The sequence below is a fragment of the Ciona robusta genome, chromosome 11, assembly GCF_009617815.1.
Source record: "Ciona robusta chromosome 11, ASM961781v2".
Taxonomy (NCBI): domain Eukaryota; kingdom Metazoa; phylum Chordata; class Ascidiacea; order Phlebobranchia; family Cionidae; genus Ciona; species Ciona robusta.
Window position 1 is genome coordinate 6743726 of NC_143245.1, and position 22317 is coordinate 6766042.

General features: G+C 34.4%; 2 protein-coding genes and 1 long non-coding RNA gene across 3 annotated transcripts; 2 read left to right on the plus strand and 1 right to left on the minus strand.

Moving 5' to 3' along the window:
* Positions 1–5: 5 nt before the first annotated feature.
* Positions 6–13703, plus strand: LOC149728858 (transient receptor potential cation channel subfamily M member-like 2). Its single transcript, XM_089889273.1, has 32 exons — positions 6–177; positions 494–643; positions 1017–1197; positions 1828–1925; positions 2150–2230; positions 2643–2796; positions 2983–3059; positions 3432–3570; positions 3958–4113; positions 4384–4517; positions 4825–5018; positions 5228–5273; positions 5437–5601; positions 5943–6110; positions 6604–6766; positions 6874–6942; positions 7194–7282; positions 7493–7636; positions 7851–7966; positions 8182–8311; positions 8541–8724; positions 8950–9103; positions 9264–9457; positions 9753–9885; positions 10257–10438; positions 10560–10661; positions 10857–10948; positions 11240–11430; positions 11603–11795; positions 11986–12123; positions 12424–12537; positions 12766–13703. The coding sequence occupies exons 1-32, from the start codon at positions 49–51 to the stop codon at positions 12880–12882; spliced, it is 4377 nt and encodes a 1458-aa protein (XP_089745399.1). The 5' UTR covers positions 6–48; the 3' UTR covers positions 12883–13703.
* LOC149728859 (uridine phosphorylase 2-like) lies at positions 13695–17758 on the minus strand. The gene is made up of 8 exons (XM_089889277.1): positions 17555–17758; positions 16927–17038; positions 16216–16337; positions 16074–16146; positions 15777–15847; positions 15375–15510; positions 14859–15008; positions 13695–14441 (listed from the first exon to the last, which is right to left on the minus strand). The coding sequence occupies exons 1-8, from the start codon at positions 17675–17677 to the stop codon at positions 14293–14295; spliced, it is 936 nt and encodes a 311-aa protein (XP_089745403.1). The 5' UTR covers positions 17678–17758; the 3' UTR covers positions 13695–14292.
* A 720-nt stretch (positions 17759–18478) lies between these two features.
* Positions 18479–20378, plus strand: LOC149728860 (uncharacterized). The gene is made up of 2 exons (XR_016386082.1): positions 18479–19286; positions 19896–20378. It is a non-coding gene; the product is annotated as an uncharacterized LOC149728860 (long non-coding RNA).
* The last annotated feature ends 1939 nt before the right edge of the window (positions 20379–22317 follow it).

A 22317-nucleotide genomic window follows, 5' to 3' on the forward strand; every position in this document is an offset into this window, starting at 1 on the left:
TATAGAATGCACTGTGTTGTTTTACCTTGAAGCCTCAATTTTAAAACAATGTCTTACGGCCATCATATGCACCAGCGTGGGCATCATGATTTGACTAACTTTCGTTCTAGAAAAACATACCCCATGCTAGCTGCATCAGTGTGGATGGAACACCAGCCAAGGCACAACAAGAACATTGTAAGTTAGGATATTTCATTTATTTAAACTGGCATGTTTGATTTTAATTACATTGAAACTGCTATAATTGGTTATTTGATTGTTTTTTTTAAGAGTGTGTTCAACCCAGTCTTAAGCCTCTTATAAGGTGATATTGATTATCAGTGGTCTTTCTGCACATTTTTCTTTTTAATCACTCAAATTGTCACTTTTTCCAACAACACTGGTGGATTCTAAACTAGCACCAAATATAGGAATTAAAATAACATGCTTGGACCTCAAAAATGTAAAATCGAACATACAAACACAGGTATTCATAACACATATATTTCCACAGGATAGTATGGCAATGGACAAGGTTTCATCTGCCCACTGGATTCAGAAAACTTTTAAAATTCCAAAACCTGAAGATGGCACTGTTTTACAAAGAAGAACGGACGCTTTTTCCGATTTAAATTTTGTTGGAGCAAAAAACAAACAAGCAAAGGTTGTATGGGATGAAAGTTTTCGAACAAGTTTTTTTTGATTTAGTATAAAGGTATAAAAACTACTAACAAAGTTGCAAAGTTGGTAACAATGTTACATGTAAACGAGAACAAGTGTATGAATTAAACGCTCCTATGTGGGTAAGGTGAGAATTTAGTGAAAGACCTTGGTTTTCCGACAGATTTATAAAACAGTACACACACAGACACACGTTATAACTGTAATTGTTTCGCTACACAAGCACTAATAAGGAATTTTAACACATGAAATTGAAACCATTTATTTCACTATATATTTAGGTAGTATAAGTTTAGGTATAGGTTTACCAGATGACAATTTTCTCTCTATATATTAACTTGTTATTTTTAATACAGTACATACGAGTTGGTAATAACACCCCTCCACAAGATATTTACGAACTCCTAACAATCCGTTGGAATCTACAGACACCTAACCTTATAATATCCGTAACTGGTGGTGCTAGTAACTTTCACATGAATTCAAGTCTCACCAAGGAGTTTAGGAGAAGTTTAATAAAACTTGCTGAAAGCACTGGTAAGTAAAGGTCGACCCATATATCTGATTACAAATTTTATTGGTCCATATTGGATCGATGTCATTGAAAAATGTTAATAATTCACCTATGTATAATTCGTTTGTGCAAAGCATGTGCGTCCTATTTGACCTTAATGTGTGTCCTCAATTAACGTCCACGTGCATCCTAATTTGACATCCGTGTGTTGTAGTTAAGTACCATTAGGATTAGTTAAGGGTTAGAGTACATAACCATAGCATACTGGGTTCAAAGCTCACTGCTGCTATTGTTTTCCTCCATTTTCCGGCAATTGTTAATTTAACATTGCTTATTGAAATGTGCTACAGATTTTATACAGTTCAAAAACTCTAGGTTTTAACATAGGAAATGACTGTGGTCATGAATCCAATGTACAAAGTGTTATAGGCCTACTCAAAAATAGCTATATGCTTGCAGCTTGCTGAATTAGTTTTAACTAATTTGAAGTTATTATCTTAATCGTTTATTTTCCTAATTTAATTTCATCATACAAAGGAAATAAGTCGCCTTTAAAATTCATTTAAACACTTTTTTCTAAATACAAATTTAGATAAGTAGGTATGAACATGATCCAAATTATTGCTTCATATATAGCATTGTGTATGTTCCAGGTGCTTGGATAGTAACTGGTGGTACAAACACTGGTGTTATGAAGCATGTAGGGAAAGCTGTGCATGAATATGCTGCTGTTAAAAGCGAGAGTGCAAAGGTCTGTGAATGTTTCAGAAATACTAACAATTTATAGTCTTATACATTGAAATAGTGGTAAGATAGTTTTTAAAGATACTGTCACTAATTAATGAATAACTGTAACTTATTTATTCTTATGTGGCCGGCAGGCCGGGCAATGACAGTCATTTTATGACAATTGATCTGTATTCACTTCGTGCTGTTGGTATGAATTTTTTTCTGATTTTTCTTAATTTTCTGCAGGTCGTTACACTTGGCATTGTAACATGGGGTATTGTTAAGAATAAAGAAGATCTAATTCGTCCTGAACATGCAAAAAACTGGGTAGCTAACTTTGTTTCTCCATTATCACATAACATTACAGACTTACTTACAGTTAATAAGAAATTCATGTAAAAGTTTAGTCTGTAGATTTGTTTTATTAAGATGCTACAACAATTTTTTAAACTGGGTTACATCCTTCCGGGGCAGGACAGAAATAGCGACAATTGTTATAACATCTATGTTCTTTTTCACACACTTGGGAGTTACCTTGCATGTAACTTTATGGTTGATTGTTTTCATGTTTTATTTAAAGTTTCACTGACAATTTAGACAATCAATAAAAAGTAAGGGACCACTGTTTTGTAGTGATTGCCGTTAGGATGCACTAACTCCACCACAATGCTGTTATTACGTTTTAAACTACCTACTTTTTTATTTTGAGACCAACAGATTGATCCATATTATTTCCCAGAGTGCCAACTACAATATCAACCCTGGTTCCATCATAGCTAACAGGGAAAGCCTGCTTGATCCAAACCATTCACATTTCATCCTCGTAGATGATGGTACAGAAGGAGAGTTTGGAAAAGAAATTAATCTGCGTACTGCATTAGAAGCTTATATAGGTGAAGGAAGAACTTTTTTATCAATTTGTTTTTGCTTATCTTTGAGTTATTTTTATTTTTACATAGAACTTTTTTATTTTAAATTAGTGTTATGTCAAATTAAAATGCAAGTTTAGTGACTGCAATGTAAGTGTAATGTCATAAGTGGAATTACAATGTCCGAATTTTAAATATTTTTTTCTCCAGCTTCCCAAAAAACGTCAGACAATGTGAACGTACTAAATGTTGCTGTGATTGTTCAAGGGGGTGTGGGATCTCTTAACGTAAGAAATCTTTGCTTGTTTGATTAAAATTTTATTAATTTATGTACGTTTGAATATAAGGGTAAATGGAAACCTATTCAATGTAACCTGTTTTATTCTCATGTGGTGGGAAAACAACAGTTGTTATAATACTAGTAATGTGGGTGTAAGTGTCTTTGGGCAAGACATTTAACAGCAATTGCTCCAACCCAGTGGTTTCTTATCAGTTGTCCAAACTGTTCCCAGTGCCGAAATTATAAACAATTTGTATAAAACACTTAAAAAAAAGACTAAAAAAATAAAGGAACAATTTTGTAACATTAAAAAAATGTAACATTCATTGATGTACACATTTTACATTTATATTGATTGTCTTTACTTGATTTTCCACAGACTGTCCATAGTTCATTAAAAGAAGACACACCAGTTGTTGTAGTGGCGGGGTCAGGTGGTTGGGCAGATATACTGGCAACTATATACAACCAAACCAATGACTTTGTAACGGAAACCACGATTGAGGGACTACTTACAGGTATATATTGTTACTGCCACACATATTATACTTGTATTTTAGCTCCTTCCCCAAGAATTTTGTTAAAAATAAATGTTACAAAACAAATAATATAATATTCTTTTAAAAAAATATAAAACTTCAAGGTTTTTTGTTAAATATTCTTGACAGACCAAAGTACAAGCACTTATAGTTTTTTCTTCTATACATAGTAGGTTTTTGTAATTTATCGTCCCATTTGGTAGTAAACAAAGAGTTTTAACAGAATTATTTATTTATTTAACTGTATCATCACGACTCATGATTAGGAAATATGGAAATTTATGATATAAAAAAATAGTTTTCCCACCAGAATATCTATTTACTTGAAACTATATATATATATGTTTTTTAAAAATATTTTTCCAGATCTTAGCATGCCGTACAAGCAAGAAACACTTGGTGAACTTACACAAACGGCAAACGAATGTTTACAAATGAAAGACAAACTAACAATATATCAACTTGATTCTTCGTCTGGTGCTCATAATCTTGACATGGCTGTTTTACAAGCTTTATTATCAGGTATTAAAAAGTCATGTTATATTTTGGTATTTTCCAATATTTTTATTATAAGATGGCAAAATTAAAATGCAATTTCACACAGACCAATTTTATTAAAAACGTTTTTTATCTGCGTTTAGTTCATTATTAAAAGAATGTCATTTAAAAGAAAGTGGGAAGTAAAATCTAAGTTAGGGTTCATCGTTAAAAATCTTGAATTTGTTCGTATATAATTTAAATAAAATCCAAACGTATATAATTTAATTAAATCATTTATTTTATTAAACACAGCAAACTCCAGCAATCCTGAGGAAAAATTGAATTTATCCATGGCGTGGAACCGGTCAGATCTGGCTCGAACCAGTATTTTAACTGATGATACTTTCATTCGATTGAACGAACCATTTATTACAGCAATGAAAGAGGTGTTGTATGATAATTTGTATCGGACTTTCCGTTTTTTATGAGTGGGGTTTACCTAGGATTTTGCTCAGAGTGCCATGGCAGTGGCTAGCATGCATGCCCCCAACCCAGAGATAATGGGTTCAAGGATCATTGTGGGCGTATGTGAGCTTGGGCAAGACACTTTCAACCCAGTGCTCACTTATCGGTTAACAAAACAGTGATTCAGCAAAAAAACAAACACTTACTCATAAAATTGCATATTGCGTCAAAATGAAAACTGTACATATCAAACTAAGAATGCTTAAAAAATCCTATTATTCACTGCAGGACAAGCATGAATTTGTAAAGCTATTTCTCAGCCATGGAGCAGATATTTCAAAAATTTTCAATCCTGAAATTATTCTGTCATTATATCGGAACAAGAAAATGTTAAAAAATGCTCTGTTTTTAAATTTGTTGAAGCCGCGTGCTGATGATGATGAAAATGAATACGTTGATGTTACACATGACAAAATTGAACGGTTAGTTAACAAAAAATTGAATTTTTTTTATTTAAATATATAAATATATATATATACCAACATTTTTTGGATATAAAAATGAAAGTAAAGAAAATTTAAAAAATAAAAATATCTGATAATTTTTTTAACTTTTTTTGTGGCACTATTATAGTACTTCTCCCTGTAAAATGATTAAAATTGTGGTAATAAAACTTTAACTTATTTTTCAGGGCCTTGAGGTCTTTAATGGGTGATGTTTATTCTTATTCTGATGAGGTAATTTTTATATTTGGCTAATGTTTTTAAAAGAGAAAGAAATCATAGACCATCTTACTCTAATCCAATACCTATAAACATAACAGCTCAATACTCAATGATTCACTATTATAATGCATTGCCGATACTACATTAACATATTTTTCTCCATTTTTTTTATCAGAATGAACAAGAACCACTCAAGGAATTGTTCCAGTTATGCATATTGCTCAATAGACGGGAAATGTCATTCGTTTTATGGGAAGTTATGAAAGAAAAATTATCAGCAGCAATTTCTGCGACCAGGATATTAAAATCTCTTTCTAAAAGGACAGAAATAAAAGAATATGTAAGTGTTTTTTTATTTTATTATATATTCTTTCAAAAAGATTTATTTGTACTTTTGGCTAAGTATTCAAAAAACACGCGTATTCAAAAACACGCGCAAAGTTAGTTGATGCATAAGTGATAACTTGTAAGTGGGCACAAGGTGTATGGAAAAGAACACCCAGGTTATAAAAACTGTCGTTGTGAAGATAAAGCAGGTTGCATTCATTTCTGTTTGACAACTATGATTGTAATACATTTTAACAATGTCACTCCAGATTTTGTTATAAAAATTAAGAAATGTGACACCTCTGTTTCTTTATCAAAATTTTAAAATGCATATGCTGTATATATATATTACAGAAAGAAGAACTACTTGAGCACGCTGATGAGTACGAGACAAGATCAATTGGAATTTTATCCCAATGTTATTTTGATGATGAGGAAAAGACGGGAAATTTATTAATTAGAAGATTAAAACAATGGGGGGGCCTTACTTCACTTCAGATCGCTGTAGACGCAAAAAATCGGGTGAGTTGCGATTGGTTATTAATAAATCGACGTTACTTCATTATATTATTATAATGTATGTGCACGTGCAAAGAGCTCTGCTGTATTTTATAACTATATATGTATATTGTATATATTGTTTTTATTGATGGAAGCAGTTTTTTGGCCTGTTGTAATTACATAAATGAATGTATCTTGTTTATCCCCGCTTGGCTGGGTAATGATAGTTGTTATAACACTAGTAGTAGTAGTAGTTGGCAGTAGTGCTCGTTGGCAGATGTGTAGTTCTCACTTAACAGCAATTGCTCCAACCCAGTGGTCACTAATGGGTTGTCCAAATAACCAAATTGTCAGCTATATATTAAAAAATACCCGAAAATATGTGGTCGTAACCAGGCACAAGGTGTATGGAACATGTTATAACTACTGTCGATGTCATGCAAACCAAGAATAAAACAAGTTACATTTCCTACTTAGTGTGACAGATTTCTAAACCCTACCTTTCTTGTTACAGAGTTTTGTAAGCCACCCTGCAGTACAAGCATTGCTTAGTAAAATATGGATGGGACCAATGAAAGAAAATACAAACAATTTGAGAATAATACTTTCTGCTTTACTTTTCCCACTCATGTTTTTGATAATTTCTTTTCGTGAAATACCTGATCAAAGTACCTCAGGTTTGGTATATGTGTGTGAATTGTACAATAACAGTCTAGGACTGGCACTTTTTAATTATTGCATGAAAAGGCAATGAACGTCATATAACACTAGTGTTCTGTTTTAGAAAATGATGATTTAGAATCTGTCAACTCAGAAGTTCCAAACAATGAATTGCTCAGGAAAGATAACAAAGGTTTTGAACTGTTTGAAATTTCTCAACTATATAAATTTTAATGTATTCATATCGGTTGGATCCTACTGTGAGGCATGCTATGGTGGCATATTACCCCAACATCCATGCTGCTATAACCTATTAGTGACTACTTGGTTGAAGCAATGTCCTTAAATATCTTGCCCAAGGGCACTGGACACATATGAATATCAGTGTCGAGCAATAAACCCTGTAGTATGGCACAAAATATAATAACACAACTTTTTTTTCAGGAAAAACGAAATCAACATGGCGTCGGAAACTCGTGCAGTTCTATCGCGCCCCAGTGGTCACATTCTGGCTTCACGTACTTTCCTACCTGGTAACTTACAATCTTTTACACATAACTTATTTTATACAAAATTAACGATTGGATACATAGCCAACAATTGGCTAGGGCAGTGACTATGAACAACTAAAAGCTTGCCACACTGTAAGACCCCTGTCACATAAAATAAAACACTTTTTAGGCATTTGTATTTCTACATTTTAAATTTTGAAACTTTATGTTCAAAATTTTGCTTAATTTCAGGTGTACTTGCTTCTATTTGCTTATGTTATTCTTTTCAACTTTTACCCTCAACCTGCTACGGATGTTTCGCTTAGCAATATATCGGTGCAAGAGTTTGTGTTATGGGCGTGGGTGTGCGTCTTAGTGGTGGATGAAGTATATGAGGTAAGACATTATATTATGTTATAGGTTGGGGTAAGATGATACGTATAGTTGGTTGGGGTAAGATGGTTTGTATGGTAGGTCGGGCAAGATGTTCCGTTCAGTGAGTTGGGGTAACATGGAACATATGGTGCGTTGCGGTAAGCCCATGTAGCAGTTGAGATAAGATGATCTTTGTTTTGTTTGCATGTGATGATTGTGCTTGTTTTATTTGTAGGTGTTGCAAAGAGACAGCAAACACATAATGGGGAAAATAAGCAGCTGGTTTGCCGATCCTTGGAACAAACTTGATGTGGTCGCTATTGCCTTGTTTTTTATTGGGATTGGACTAAGGTAAGCTATGTAGTAGGGCGGGGGAGATGGGACACCTTTTTGTTAGTGATTGTGTGTTAATGTATTTTTTCTCAGTATTTCTGACAGTTTGGACAACTAGTGACCACTGGGTTGAATAAATTATGCAAATTTTTCAGTAAATTTTCTCCGCTTTCTTTTTATCAATATTTTGTACATTTTTAAACACTTTTTATAATTTTGTTTTATTTTTTAAGGTTCCAAACAGAAGTAGAAGCGTCACGCACATTACTTGCAATTTCCTTCATGGTTTATTGCTGGAGAATTTTGAACATATTTCTAGTTCATGAAGCTCTTGGACCAAAACTAATTATGGTTGGAAAAATGGTAAGATGCTGGAAAAAAAACAGAAGTAAATAAGTAATGTGTTACTTACAAGATATTAAGCATAGATATATAACTAAGCTTTGAAAACCATATATTCTAAATACTGAAAAACAGTTTTAAAAAAAACTTTAAAATGATAAAAAATCTTTTAAAGCTGTTATAATTCCCTGAACAGTTTTGCGAAACTTAAACATTTTTATTTTTAAAATTTTTTCTTTGCGTTTTTCAGATAAAGGACATGCTGTTCTTCTTGTTCATTTTAATCATATTCCTGGTTTCATATGGAGTTGCAAGTCAAGCTATTTTGTATCCAAACGAAACAAATTTCGGAACCGCCATAGTTGGTGTATTGAGCAAACCATACTGGCAAATTTATGGCGAATTATTTTTATCGGAAATCCACTACGACCCAAGTAAGCGTATTATGTTCGTCACTGCTGCCATTGTTGGCATATAGGTTCTTGGGCAAGACACTTACAACGATGTCTGAAGTCTTTAAAACACCCCAAAAATATAAAATATCATCTTTACGATGACATAATATGTGGTACCACATAAGCCGGCACGCCTGTATAAAACATACAGTTGTTTTTCGCCAAGTTACATTTATTCATTGAAAACCCATATTTTTTTAACAGGTGCAGATGAGTTTACATGTAGTAACAACGCAACACTGATAGCTGCAGGTCAACGTAGATGTCCCTCCATTAACTGGGTTGTACCTTTACTATCAGCAGTTTACATGTTACTTGCAAGTGTACTGCTACTTAATCTACTTATTGCTATGTTCAGGTACATTGTATTGTAACTTTTGTTCACTCTTTACAGTTTTTTGACATTGTGGTTCAATACCTTAAACTCTGGGCAACAGTTTGTCATAAAATTAGAAAATAGGTTTTAGTTTTTTATTTAATTATTTTTTTTTAAATAACAAAATTAATTTTTATTTCAGCTACACATTTGAAGACCTGGTTGAAAAAACAGACAGTTTATATAAATATCAGAGATATGAATTGTTGGAGGTTTATTACCAGCGTTCTTCCATTGTAACTCCATTCAGTATCTTGTCGTATGGCAGACAATTGATTTTATATTGTGTCCGTGGCTGTGATAAGAAGAAACGAAAAGATAAAAGCAACCCATTTGGTGTGTAGTTGTATTTTTCCTAGTTTTATTCTATTTTTTTATTTTATAAAGTAGTTTGTTCCTATATTCTAAGGGTGAAGTCCTGTTTTTATCAGATTTTTTATAGATTGTAGTTTTTTGTTGTATATTGGGAGGTCCAATGTTGTGACACGCCTAGATTTGAATGTATGACATTTTAACCAGGCACCAGGTGTATTAAACACAACACCTGTGTTAAACGACTGTCATTGCCCCTCCACGAGGATAAATAAGTTACATTTATTTATTTATTTTTATTTAAATTTTTTTCCTACAGTTGTTGACTTATTTGAAGAAGATGAAAAAAATCTCATTATTTGGTTGCAGTGGAACAGTTCAGTGTTTTTAAATGATGTAAAAAACAAAGAAAACCTGAGCATTGAAAGCAAGATATCTGGAATAAGTGAAAAGTAATTGTTTTGCAACTGGTGCTTCTATTGTATGTAGTTGTGGTTTTACAGCATGGCATACCATGGGTCCGAGTTTTATGCCAGAGTTGGCCCATTAATCCATAGTATAAAATGTTACAACCCGTTTAGAGACCACTGGGTTAGAGCAATTCTCACTAATTGTCTGGCCAAAGGAGTTAACGGCAGTTTCTTCAACCCAGTGGTTACTTATTATAAATTGTCAACTATTAAGAAAATACAATCACCCACAAATGTACATGCTCCGTAACCCATAAGCGGGCACGAGGTGTATGAAACAGGACACTTATAATAAAACGACTGATTTTTCAATCCCAGAAGAATAAAACAAGTTACATTCATTCTATCTCCAGGTTAGAGGCGCTCACAACCACAGTTGATCTTGTTCAAAACCAACTCAGCTCCCACGACAAACTAACACGTAAAGTAAACATGCTTGAAACCAATCTATCTCAACAAACACAACTGTTGGAATTAATTGCATCAGCTCTCCATATAAAACCATCGAAGGCCGACCACACCAATATATTGCCTGGTTAGTCTGTTTTTATCTTTTTAGATTATTAATTTTATGCTTTTTTGTTTGGTTTTAGGAAAAAAAAACTAAATTTTTATTTTTTTTATCATTTCACTACATATTTTTTAAACTGCCACAGTTCAACAGCAGCCACAAAGCGCTCCAAAAAGTAACAAAGCAGAAAAATCAAGGAAAAGTATTTCAAAAAGTTCCACTCCTGCTGTTAAACCACCTTCAGATGGTAAGTCTTCACTTTAAGTAATAAACAACAACTTAAATTTAACAAATCTAAACTGAATGAATAGATGTAAATCACTTTATCCTCGTGTGGCCTGAAAACGACAATCATTATAACACAAGTGTTCTGTTTTATACATTTGGTTGTAACTAATTTTAAAATCACACGAACATATTTATGTGAATTTTTTTTCCTTAGAACCTCCATTACACATAAAGTCACGAACTGCTGCGTATCCCGACAGTAGTATTCAACGTTTTGTGGTTCCTGATGTTATGGTGCCTTGGAATGTAAGTTTCACTTATTTATTCTTGTCTATAAAGCAGGTCTGGTTATAACTAGAGTCTGGCAGAGTGGTTAGTGCATGTCTGTAACCCAGAGGTAAGGGGTTCACGGCTCGTTGCTGCTACCATTGAGTTATGTGGCTTGGGCAAGATTTGCTCCAAATTTTGTCCAAATTATCAGCCATACATAAAAAATAGGCTGTGTCCCTACCCAATCATGTGTCTTTTTGTTCTGTCCTAGTGATTTTGTGTTTTTCATCAATAAACCTAACTACAAACTTCACCTCTAAACAACAGGTTTCATTCCCTGATTACAAGCCACCCCACTACACGGCACCAAGTGTGGCAATTCAACCTTCATGGGCGGATCCTCATGTGGAAGGTTCAAATGCAATGATTGCATTCCCGTTTAACGAATACGATAAGAAACGCAACGTTGACAGAAAAAGTTACATGGGGAATTATGACGTAGTGTCTGGATTGCCACGGTGAGTAAAAAGTTTTATTAATTTTTCTGTGTTCTTTTTCATTGATTAAAATGTTATAATTTATTAAATTTTTGTTAATTTTTCATATTTTTGTTCTAGTTTGTTGAGTAAATTGTTATAATTTAATATTAAATTTAACTTTTTTAAAAATGACGAGGCTTATTATAAACAGAAACCCTCGTGGTCGGACTGGGTTAACTGGTAGGGGTCTTCTGGGTCGTTACGGCCCCAACCACGCAGCCGACCCCATAGTTACACGGTGGGAACGAGACGAACATGGAAATGTTATAATTATTCGTGGGAAACCAGTGTTAGAGTTTGTTGCAATCTGCAGGAAGGACACGGGTGAATGGGCGATACCAGGGGTAAGTAATGTGCACGAAGTGAAACTTTAATTTTGTTTTTTAACTGCATAAAAAAAAAACTTATTTAACAAAATTAAAAGTAATTTGCACGTAGTAAAAATAGCTTTATTTCTCCTGCGTTGCAATTTTTTATTATAAAGTTTCATTTTGTATATACTATTGTGATGTCATCATTTTTACCCCAAATTAGGGCATGGTCGACCCAGGCGAGTATGTAACCGAAACTTTGAAACGAGAATTCACCGAAGAAGTTCTCATTGATATAGATGATACCGAACGGACAGAAACGTCTTTTCTTATCCAGAAACTGTTTAACTCTGGTGTTGAGGTATGAGAGTATATTATTCGAATATATTTAATGTTTGAATCGGGCCCAAAAAACTTATATTATACATCTTGACCTGAATGAATGAATTCAACTTATTTACCCTCTTGTTTGGGCAACGACACTTGTTATTACTTGCTGTTTTGTTTCATGCACCTCGTGCCTGCTTAGGAATTACCATGTATGTAACTTTGTTGGCAAATTATTTTTTTAATTTTTGTTTCTTTTTATATGACTGACAATTTAAAAAATCATAACATGTTGATCACTGTGGCGAGCTATTAACATTCTATATATATGAAGGTGTACAAAGGTTACAGTGATGACCATCGTAACACAGATGTGGCTTGGATTGAAACTCGTGCGTTCAACTTTCATGATAACGACGGTTCGGCATTTGGGAAAGTCATGCTGCATGTGAGTGTCAGTTTTCAGAAAAAGTTTTTTTTTCCTTCATTTAATTACTAACAGGCTAAATTTTGAGAACAGTTTTTTATTATTTTTCTAAACCTAATTACTTAAATCGTAGGTTTTGAACATAATAATTTTAATTTTCTCCAAAAAATGTATTACTTTTTTAAAAGTTTTTTAAAAATTTAAATTCTTTGAAAACTAGACCAACTTTACAAAAATGTATTTTAACAGCCAGGTGAGGAGACAACGGGTGTACAATGGCGACGAATTGACCAATCTACAAAACTTTTCGCTTCTCATTTTCAATTCCTTGAAGCAGTTGCAAAAAAACACAACGCCCATTTTTAAGTGGGATGTTTTGTCATATAGCCACATTATTAAGTTTAGCAATAGAACTTTAAAATTTAAGTTTCTAATCAGTTGGGGTAAGATGATCCATCTTTTCTATTTCTTTTATCGTCCCATTTGGTAGTAAACTAAGAATGTAAAGTTTTATAACCATATCGTCACAACTTTAAAACTGTTATTAATACTAAAACATGATTAGGAAATATTGGATATTATGTGCTAACAATATCTGTCTCACTCCAATCTATTATGATACTACTATTGGTGCTTGTTTATAATAAAATTTTAATGCATTTTTGAACTATTTTCTATTCAAGTTTTTTTCGATTATTTTCATTTATTCAAACTTTTATGCAAATATCATTATTATTGTTGGTGGAAATGTCTTTTTTAATCAAGTGAAACATGCTACTGTTTACAATCAGTGATTATGCCCTACTGTAAATGGTATTTTAATGCAAAATTACTTGTATTCTTATATATGTTGTATGTTTCGTACTTTAAAACCTGCTACATCAATAGTTTATATATCTCGATATTTAGGTTGTTTAAGTTGTGTCCGGCTGAAATAATTCTATTGCATTTGTTTTCCATTCAAAAAATTGCATAAAGTATTTCCATATACCTTTAAATAAAAGTGTTTTCATTTTTATTGTACCCCCAAGAAAACATGACCTGTTTCATATAGACTTTTTGCACTCTTGTAAATCCGTATATAATATGCACTGTAGACTTTAATATATTAGCTTGTGTATTTAGATTCTAATTTATCCTAATTATCCATGTTAAAAAATCGCCCTAAATAAAACAACTTTTTTCTACAGTTGAATAATTTTATTTATAGCAGTGTGAAATAATTTGTGATAGTTTTTGCATATAAGTGTAAATTTAAAAGTATCAAAAAATTGAAATATCAGAAAGAAAAAATGGTTATTTGGTAAGCAAGCCATATTTAGCTACTTGTGTATGCAGTATACAGGAAATATGATTTCAAAATTACAGCGATATTTTATAATTACACCAGTGGTTCACTATACAGTTTTGCTTTTAATATGTACATTGCGTTGGGGTAAGATTTACAGAATCATATAACAGTATCTTCACGGCTCAAAAAAAGCGTTGTTAATAGTTCAAAACCCGATTCACAAATATTGGATATTATGTGCTAACGGTATCCATCTTACCCCATAGAATTATATTTTATTTTCTGCAAAGCGAATACACGAAGCATAATGATTGCAATACATATATAATGAATATACCAAACCCTACACGCTATACACCACGCAACAAATTTTGTCTAACAAAAATATACAAATATTTATTCTATTCCTGTAATCTTTTGTGAAACTTATACTTTTACCGTTTGCCCTGTGTAAAAAGACCACAAAACACTTTTTTTTAATCATCCTAATTTTCCTTGATGTACTTCGCGCATATAACTTGGGGCAGTAACTCCCACTCTTTTAGCTTGTTGTCTGTTCCCACTCCTGTTCCTTTGACGCCTGTGACATTGTCCCTCACTAAACGATCAACCAAGGCTACGCAAATGACGCCACCTGTGTTATAAACGATGTTTAAAAGGAAGCTAGGTAAATGAATGAATAAGTGTAACTTGCCATATCTTCGTGTGGCGGAAAAACGACAGTCGTTATAACACGGATGTTCTGTTTTATATACACATCGTGCCCACTTACGAGTTGCCACGTATTATAACGACTGTCATTTCATGGTAATCATACGCGTTAATTTCCGGCACCGTGGCACTAGTGGTTAGACTTTTTTTACCACAAGAGGATAAATGGAAAATCTTTTTTTTATGTATGCCGACTATTTAGACAACCTATTATAGTGACCACAGGGTTGGAGAAATTGCCATAAGTGTCTTGCCCAATGACACATACGCCTACAGTCCTATACAATAGTAGCAGCGGTGGATAAAGTAAGTTAAATATATGCACACCATGTTTACTTACATTTCACACCCGCTCTTAAACACATTGCTGTAAAACATGTACTTTCCATTTCCATATTTTTAACTCCACATTCGTCATGGGCTCTTCGAATAAATGCATTTTTTTCTTCTTCGCTGAAGCTGCAAACCGCACCGTCCAATCTCGCTTGCTCTGTATGTAACATTAGTCACATGCAGTTTTGTACTGCTGGGTAAGATGGAAACCAGTAGTGCTTATTTTTCAATATTTCCTAATCGTGTTTTTACAATTAAAACGCTGGTGTTTAAAAGTCTCATGACTTGGAGTCATCATCTTACCTAACAATACCATATTGCTTTTTATTAATTTTGTCGACTGGCTTTTTTATTACTGATATGAGCCTAGATTGGTAACCGAAAGATGTTAAACAACTTTCGTAGACGTGCTGTGTATATTGTATTCGTTTTATGTACATAGCCTATAGGCAAATACGAATAAACTTAATTAAAAGTCAACTTAATCGGCGTAAGCTACACCGGTCATAGCATATATACATACCTTCATAAAAGTCGTTTGCGGATAAAGTGTTTCCTATAACACATTGATTTGTAACGGTCAGGGCACACTTTAGCAAACCGTTTCTTAAATCTGGGTTGGTAAAACTCGGGTAGTGAATTTCTTTTCCACATGCCACCTGTAAGAAGACATTTTGGAATAAAACTTGTAAAATTTCTCCACAACTTCGCTATCATGTTTGGTAGTTAAAATACGATCAGGAAATTTGGATATTATGTGCCAAACGTGTCCCATCTCGCCCCACCCCACCACATGTCAACTACGTCAAACAAACGCAAAGAATTTAATTTAAATATAACAGCTTTGTCAACCAAACGCGACAATAAAAATGGTAATAAAATAGCAATGTCAAGTGCATTGACTTTTTAAGTATTTACAAAGTACCTGTGCATGATGAGGCTGCAATAAACCGTTGTAGGCTGTGGCTGTTATTACGACTGTTCCCGGATCTAACCCTGTTAACGTGTGGGACAATAATGTATAGTACTGTGGAGTAAGACAGGATCATATTATTACAAAAATTCTTCTGATTTGATCGAACCACGGTTATATAATTCTGTAAACATCCTTTGTTATCTACCAAACGGGACGAAAATATTGAATAAAATGTCCCATCTCACTCTACCCTACTATATTAAGAAAAATAATGTATAATTACTCTGCTACATTAGGTGTACCAACCCAAGCCGCCTGAAGTTCCAATCCTTATAAACGACACGCCACTGCAGTGTGAGAAGTGGATCAGCTTCAGCAACTGTAAAGATGGTGCCATCAAAAAGTTGGTGTAAATATTATATTTTTTTTAAAAACAATATTTTCTCACCTCATGTAAAACAACAGAAAGGGACGCTGGTCCAATTCCGTGGTTTGCAGATAAAACGGGACCAACTTTAAACATAGAATATCTACCGGCAGATCCAGTTATATCGACCAATTTTCTTTCCTCTGTGTTACAAATACGATTTAAAAAAACTGCTATTAAAACGCGCGAAAGTCCAGTTGAAATCGTACAATTGTTGCGTATGTGCATGCTGTCATTGGACAAGAAACTCATCGACAATTGATCGTTTCTCCAACCCAGTGGTCACTTATGGGTTGTTCTAAATGTCATTCATTCCAAAAAAAACTAAAAATCCACATTGTAAAAGGGTACCAGATGTATGAAATAAAATAACCGTGTTATACTGTATGCTATAACCGCGCGGGGATAACCAAGACACGTTCATTTAAATCGTTTTACCATTATCATTGCAACAACGTAAATATGTTTTTTTTTCCATTTTCTTACTCACTATTTATACAGTGTACGACTCCTATAGTAGGGCGGGGGAAGATGGGACAGTTTTAGCACATAATATCTAAATATCCTGATCGTGGTTTCAACAATTAACAACGGCATATTGGAGCTGTGAGGAAACGGTTTCATAATTCTTTGAATAATCTTTGTTTACGACCGAATAGGACGAAAAAATAGAATGAAAGGTATCCCATCTTCCCCCATTCTACTAATAAAAAGTTATATTAGGTGACCAACCTTTAGGTTTAGATGCGTCATCTACCTCGCTATTGTCTGGATAGCCAAGATCACGATATAACAAGGTGGCGAAATTTTCCATTCGTTTGTTTTTGCCTCCCAGGCAAACATACTGTGAAAAGGTTCAGTAATTTTGCGTGAAACTTTATTTGCTTATGTTTTACGGTATATGATAGGTTGGTGTAAGGTGGTCCACGTAGAAAGATAGAATATTTACAGAATTATATAGTACTGTGGGGAAAGATGGGACACCTTTAGCACCTAATATTCAAGTATCCTGATCAAGTTTTAAACAATAAACAACGGTTTATGGAAGTCGTGAGAATATCGTTTTATAGTTTTTCGAGTATTCTTTGTTTACTACCAAATGGAATGATAAAATAGAATGAAAAGGCGTCCCATCTTCCCCACCCTACTGTACAACCGTATTCTCAAGATTCAGAAGTAGCGTTGTTATTGGTAAAACACTGTTTCCTGATTGTTTTTTTTCTGTTTCGAGCGCGGCGCTACGGTTATGTAATTCTGTAAATATGCTATGTTTATTATAGCCAACGTATTATACCACATGATGTGCTGTTTTCATCTTACCTCACATTACTGTATTATATACATGTGTACAAATATGTACCTTAACGTCGCCGAAACGCTGTTGTAAATTATCATCAGTTGAAATTCCAAGGTGATAGAGCGTTTCCTTATCCGAGAGGTGGGGATTAGCTAACCGAAACGTTGAATTACATCCAGCCATCATAATGAACGTTCTAACGACCTTCAGAAACTTAAAAACAGTCTTGTATGAAACGATCTTGGTAAAATACCTTTTGAAACAACATGGAATGTATGTAAATGACACTGACGACTTTCAGTCTGCGTTTGCTGCGTTCTACTTTCTTTTCTATTCTATGCGTTCTACCTTGCTTGTTTTCTCGTTTACTGCGCATGTTATATAAGTAGGCCTACGCTTTACCTGTTTAGCGTTAAAACAACAGTACATTGAAAGGTACAATCACTTTGCACTGTAAAACCAACTTAGCATATGTTAACAGTTAACGCTACTCTTTGAACGATGCCTTTACAACTAAAACCAATCTGTTTCATTGCGTAGCAACGCATATACAAACCGTACCAAACAAGCGGAAATTATTCAGTTTCCAACTACGTTCTATTGCTGCAGCGAACCAATAAGCGAGCAGGGATAAGCGGGCGCGGTAACCACATGCTTACTTCTGAAATGCGGCGACTTTGCTATCTAAGTAAGGTCATTCTTTGTGGGTTCATTTACACTGGAGGCTAAAAGCAAACATAAATGAGACACACTCGACAAACAGAGTATAGCAAGCAGCTGTACGAAGTCACACTGATAACGTCACAGTTGTTCCCGCCATTTGTTTAAATGTCTGTTCAAAACTAGCGGCAAAACTTCTACGTATTCTGATTCCGTCTGAATCGGTCTTCACTGCCAAGAGTTTCAGTACAATGTATTTGATTGCTGGTTGTATAATGTTCTGTGGCCTAAGTATATTTGTTGGGCTCGGAAAACAAAACAGGCTGCTGTAGACTGTAGTAGAGGCCTATATACTATGTCATAAGCTTATACTTTGTCATGATTTCCTGTTCATGACGCAGCAGGCTAGAATCTGATGTCTGACGTATCGGTTTTATTTTAAAAAACCGGTGATAACACATCAGCATCATGTCAAACTATGCTTGTATATAGTATGTACGTAAAGACACTATAGTATCTTGGCGCAACCGTTTGCTTCCTTTTATGAAATTAAATACCAGATTGATGTTGGTTGCTACCATTCGTTAAAGAGTGTTTGTGTCTTTGGACATGTACGTAACCTAAAGTGCCCACGTGTTTTTATGTGGTCAATATAATAGGGTGGGGGAAGATGGGACACTGTCAGGAGCGGATTTTAAAAATTATGAATGTATTGTTTTCGCTTAAGGTGTTTGACACTTTTTTTGCATTCGAGCAAACAGGCTCGGACCGATTACATTGGTGTCTCCCCATATTAATGTTAGTTGTATTTACCGATGATGAAAAGTTTATTTTAACTAAAGAATGTATATTGGTATATTGTGATCAACATAAAATTTCTACCCATTTGTAACTCATAAATTAAGCGATAACAGTCTCCTAAATAAAAGTTACTTGCGGATTGTGCTACTACGTCAGTATAAAAACGATGTTGTTTTATTTTGTGATTCCTAAATGAGAATTCTATTTTTCTCGGCGTGTTAAAACAATCGTCCAATCTATACGATCCACAAGTCTTTTTGTTGCCCCCGACAAGAATAAAGCTGTCATCTTTTCAGGTTCCAGAAATAAGTAGAGATACGACATCAGCAACAAGGTTTATATGTTTATTTTTAAATAAGGTTTTTGTTTATTTTATAATTTAATTCCGTTATTTGAAATTCTGTACTCTAAATAATTGCAGTTTTATGTATAATCCCATTTCATTTTGTAATTTCTTTTCATTTTACACATTGAATATATTGATTTAGTAAAAAGTTTATAAAATGTTTGGAGGTACATTGTGTCAAGTGGGTACGTTTGGCGATCAATTACATAATGTGGAGAGATTTTTAAAACTTAATAAACTGGCTCCTGCTGGTATAAAAACATTAACAATTTTTTGGTTGATAATAATAAAGGTAATGATTTGTATATCGAGGGAGTGAATTCGTATATTTACATCACGCTTATGGCAATATAGCAACAGAATTTAGTATTAATATTTCGCTAGTGTTGCTTCTAACGACATAACTTAATATTACAAACAAATAGCTCTTTCGGTACACGACATTTATTGCACTAACATTTATTGTGCCATATGGGGAGTCATTACCAAGCTATGATATTGATAATGTATATAGCAAACAAAATGTTGGTACAAAAAAGTCTTTACTGAAATGTCCATTCACTTACAATATTAAACGTTTGTTTATTCATTTTACAGCGAAGATTCCAACCACGCCCAGGAGGCTGCTTCGCTTGTGGTCGTTGAGGTTTTTTTACCAGGACCTCTCGCCAGTAGCCCTAGTTATACCTGGGCCTTGATCTTAAGAGGATCAAGGCACGCTAGGTAGCGATCGACGCCACCTAACGGTTTTCGAAACGCATATAGCGACCACAAACATACGCACTATACACACAACCAAGAACTGCAGCCTGGACTGACCGTCTTATAAACTGAACTTACACCTCTCAACATGCCATCGTTATACGTGGCTTACCGCGTTAAGAGGCGTACTATGAGAAATTGGACACAGGACACAAGAAATTGGACACGACACGCACTTCTGATCTGGCATTGGCTGATCCAATATGATTTAAGATAAAAATATAAAAGGGGTGAGCTGTAGCACCTAACCATTTGCACCACATTTTGTTTTTTTTGTATGTATATGTGATTAGTATGAATAAAGTGTAGAACTGTAAATTCTGATTCACCATGGCTGGACAGGCTAACTATAAAAAACAATACTCAGATAAATAAGAAAAGACTCAATACAGTCAGATAAATGAGACGCAATAGTCGGATAGGCTCCCAGGGTTACTGCCACATCATTGGAGTAGAGGTTGTATATAGAGATTTACGAACATGCATAACATCTGTACGAAATTAATTCCCCTTCATTGGCAATTTTGTAAAAAAAAAGACAAAAATTACGACGAAAAAAAAGGCAAAAATTACCACGTAAACAAAAATGGAGCTCCGCGCAACGTAAAATTAAGAAGAAAATCGCCAGCGTGTGAAAAAAATGAGACAAAAATCCACGTGAAAATCGGTACTGAACGCGAAAAAAAGCAAAATTGCCAATGATTGAGGATTAGTCCGAACATCATGTATGCAAAAACCTCCGACACCCCATGCCAGCCTCTTTTCCGCCGCAATGACAACCATTCAAACGACCCAAACAATGGTAGACGATATTAGATTAAGGGATAGGTAATATAAATATTCCCTTGTACATATATTACGTTTAATTCATTAAATTCGAAGTTAAAATTTAATCTATTTTGAAATACCCATACCATGATGGATTTATCAGAATGACAGTTCGTTTCGTGTATAGTGTAAGTGTGTATCAATACATACACCACAATCCCCCAACACCACCATACCCCACCCCATACAATAAGCACATAACAATACAAGCATTCTCTATGGGCCAATATAATAATAATAAATAATAGGAACCGCTTACATTTCGCCGCCGCAAACCGTCGCAACGCGTCGCAATAACTAGTTTTTTTTACAAAGTGGGGAAACTGCATAAGAACGGATTTGGGAGCTAACTATATCTTGCTTTAACATAAGAATGATCGAACCGAGTGATCTTAGGAATCACTTTTATCTGCCGCAACAGCGTCGCATTTTCGCGCCTGTTGTCGATTCAAAAAAGGAATGACAACATAAACCTACACCTGAAAAAATATTAATTTGGTTAGTGGTTTTAGGGGGCTTAACAGGGAGCTAACATTTTTAGTATTTGTTTTATCCCTACCCTAGTCGCATGTTTGGCGCCTAATTGTTTTGCAGTTGGAACCCACCAGCTTTCGCTGACCGGACTTTTAACCACCGGCGTGTTGGAACATGGTTTTCGCAAACCAGGCACTGCTTGTTTGGCCTGAGTGCAATGACACGTGTTGTGTCGGCCGCGGGTGCAGTGTCCCAGTTCTGTCTAACTTAAACTTCCTAACAGCGATCCCTAGTTAGCGATGTCACTTCTATCTATCTGATACCGACTGCCGGCCTTGCTGATAAGTGACACCAAGAGTTTGGGTTAAAGTTGGGAAATCTGACCTGCGCGCACCGTTCTTATGCAGGTTGTTTACACACACATACATACACATATGAAGAAATAAAACCCAAGATTCCCAACCACGTTACCATTACTAACGTGTACAAAGGTGGACTTTTAATATTTTGATCTCCGTATACTTCCCCACCCCACAACACACCAAACGTACCACATAAACATTCAATTTTAAACAAGCATTCAATAAGTATAAGGGACTTTTATGCTACAGCTCACATAAGTTAGTATTTACATCGACTAAGAATAAATCTTAGTCTGGGTATGCTATGGCTCCATCTTCGTTCTTGAGCTTTTCGTTCTGTCTTATCTCCTTTCTGTAGAAATAACACGTCAGATGATCGTTGGTTATTTTACCATTTGACTATGAGCACATCAAAATTAAAGCACAAATATGAACCATGACAATTATTAACTATACATTAACATAAAAAATTATTTTTTTCTAATCTTGTCTTGATGCATGCTTATGTTAATATCGTTTAATGTTATGATGTATAGTAGGGAGGGGGAAGATGGGACACTTTTAGCACATAATATCGAAATATCCTAACCGCC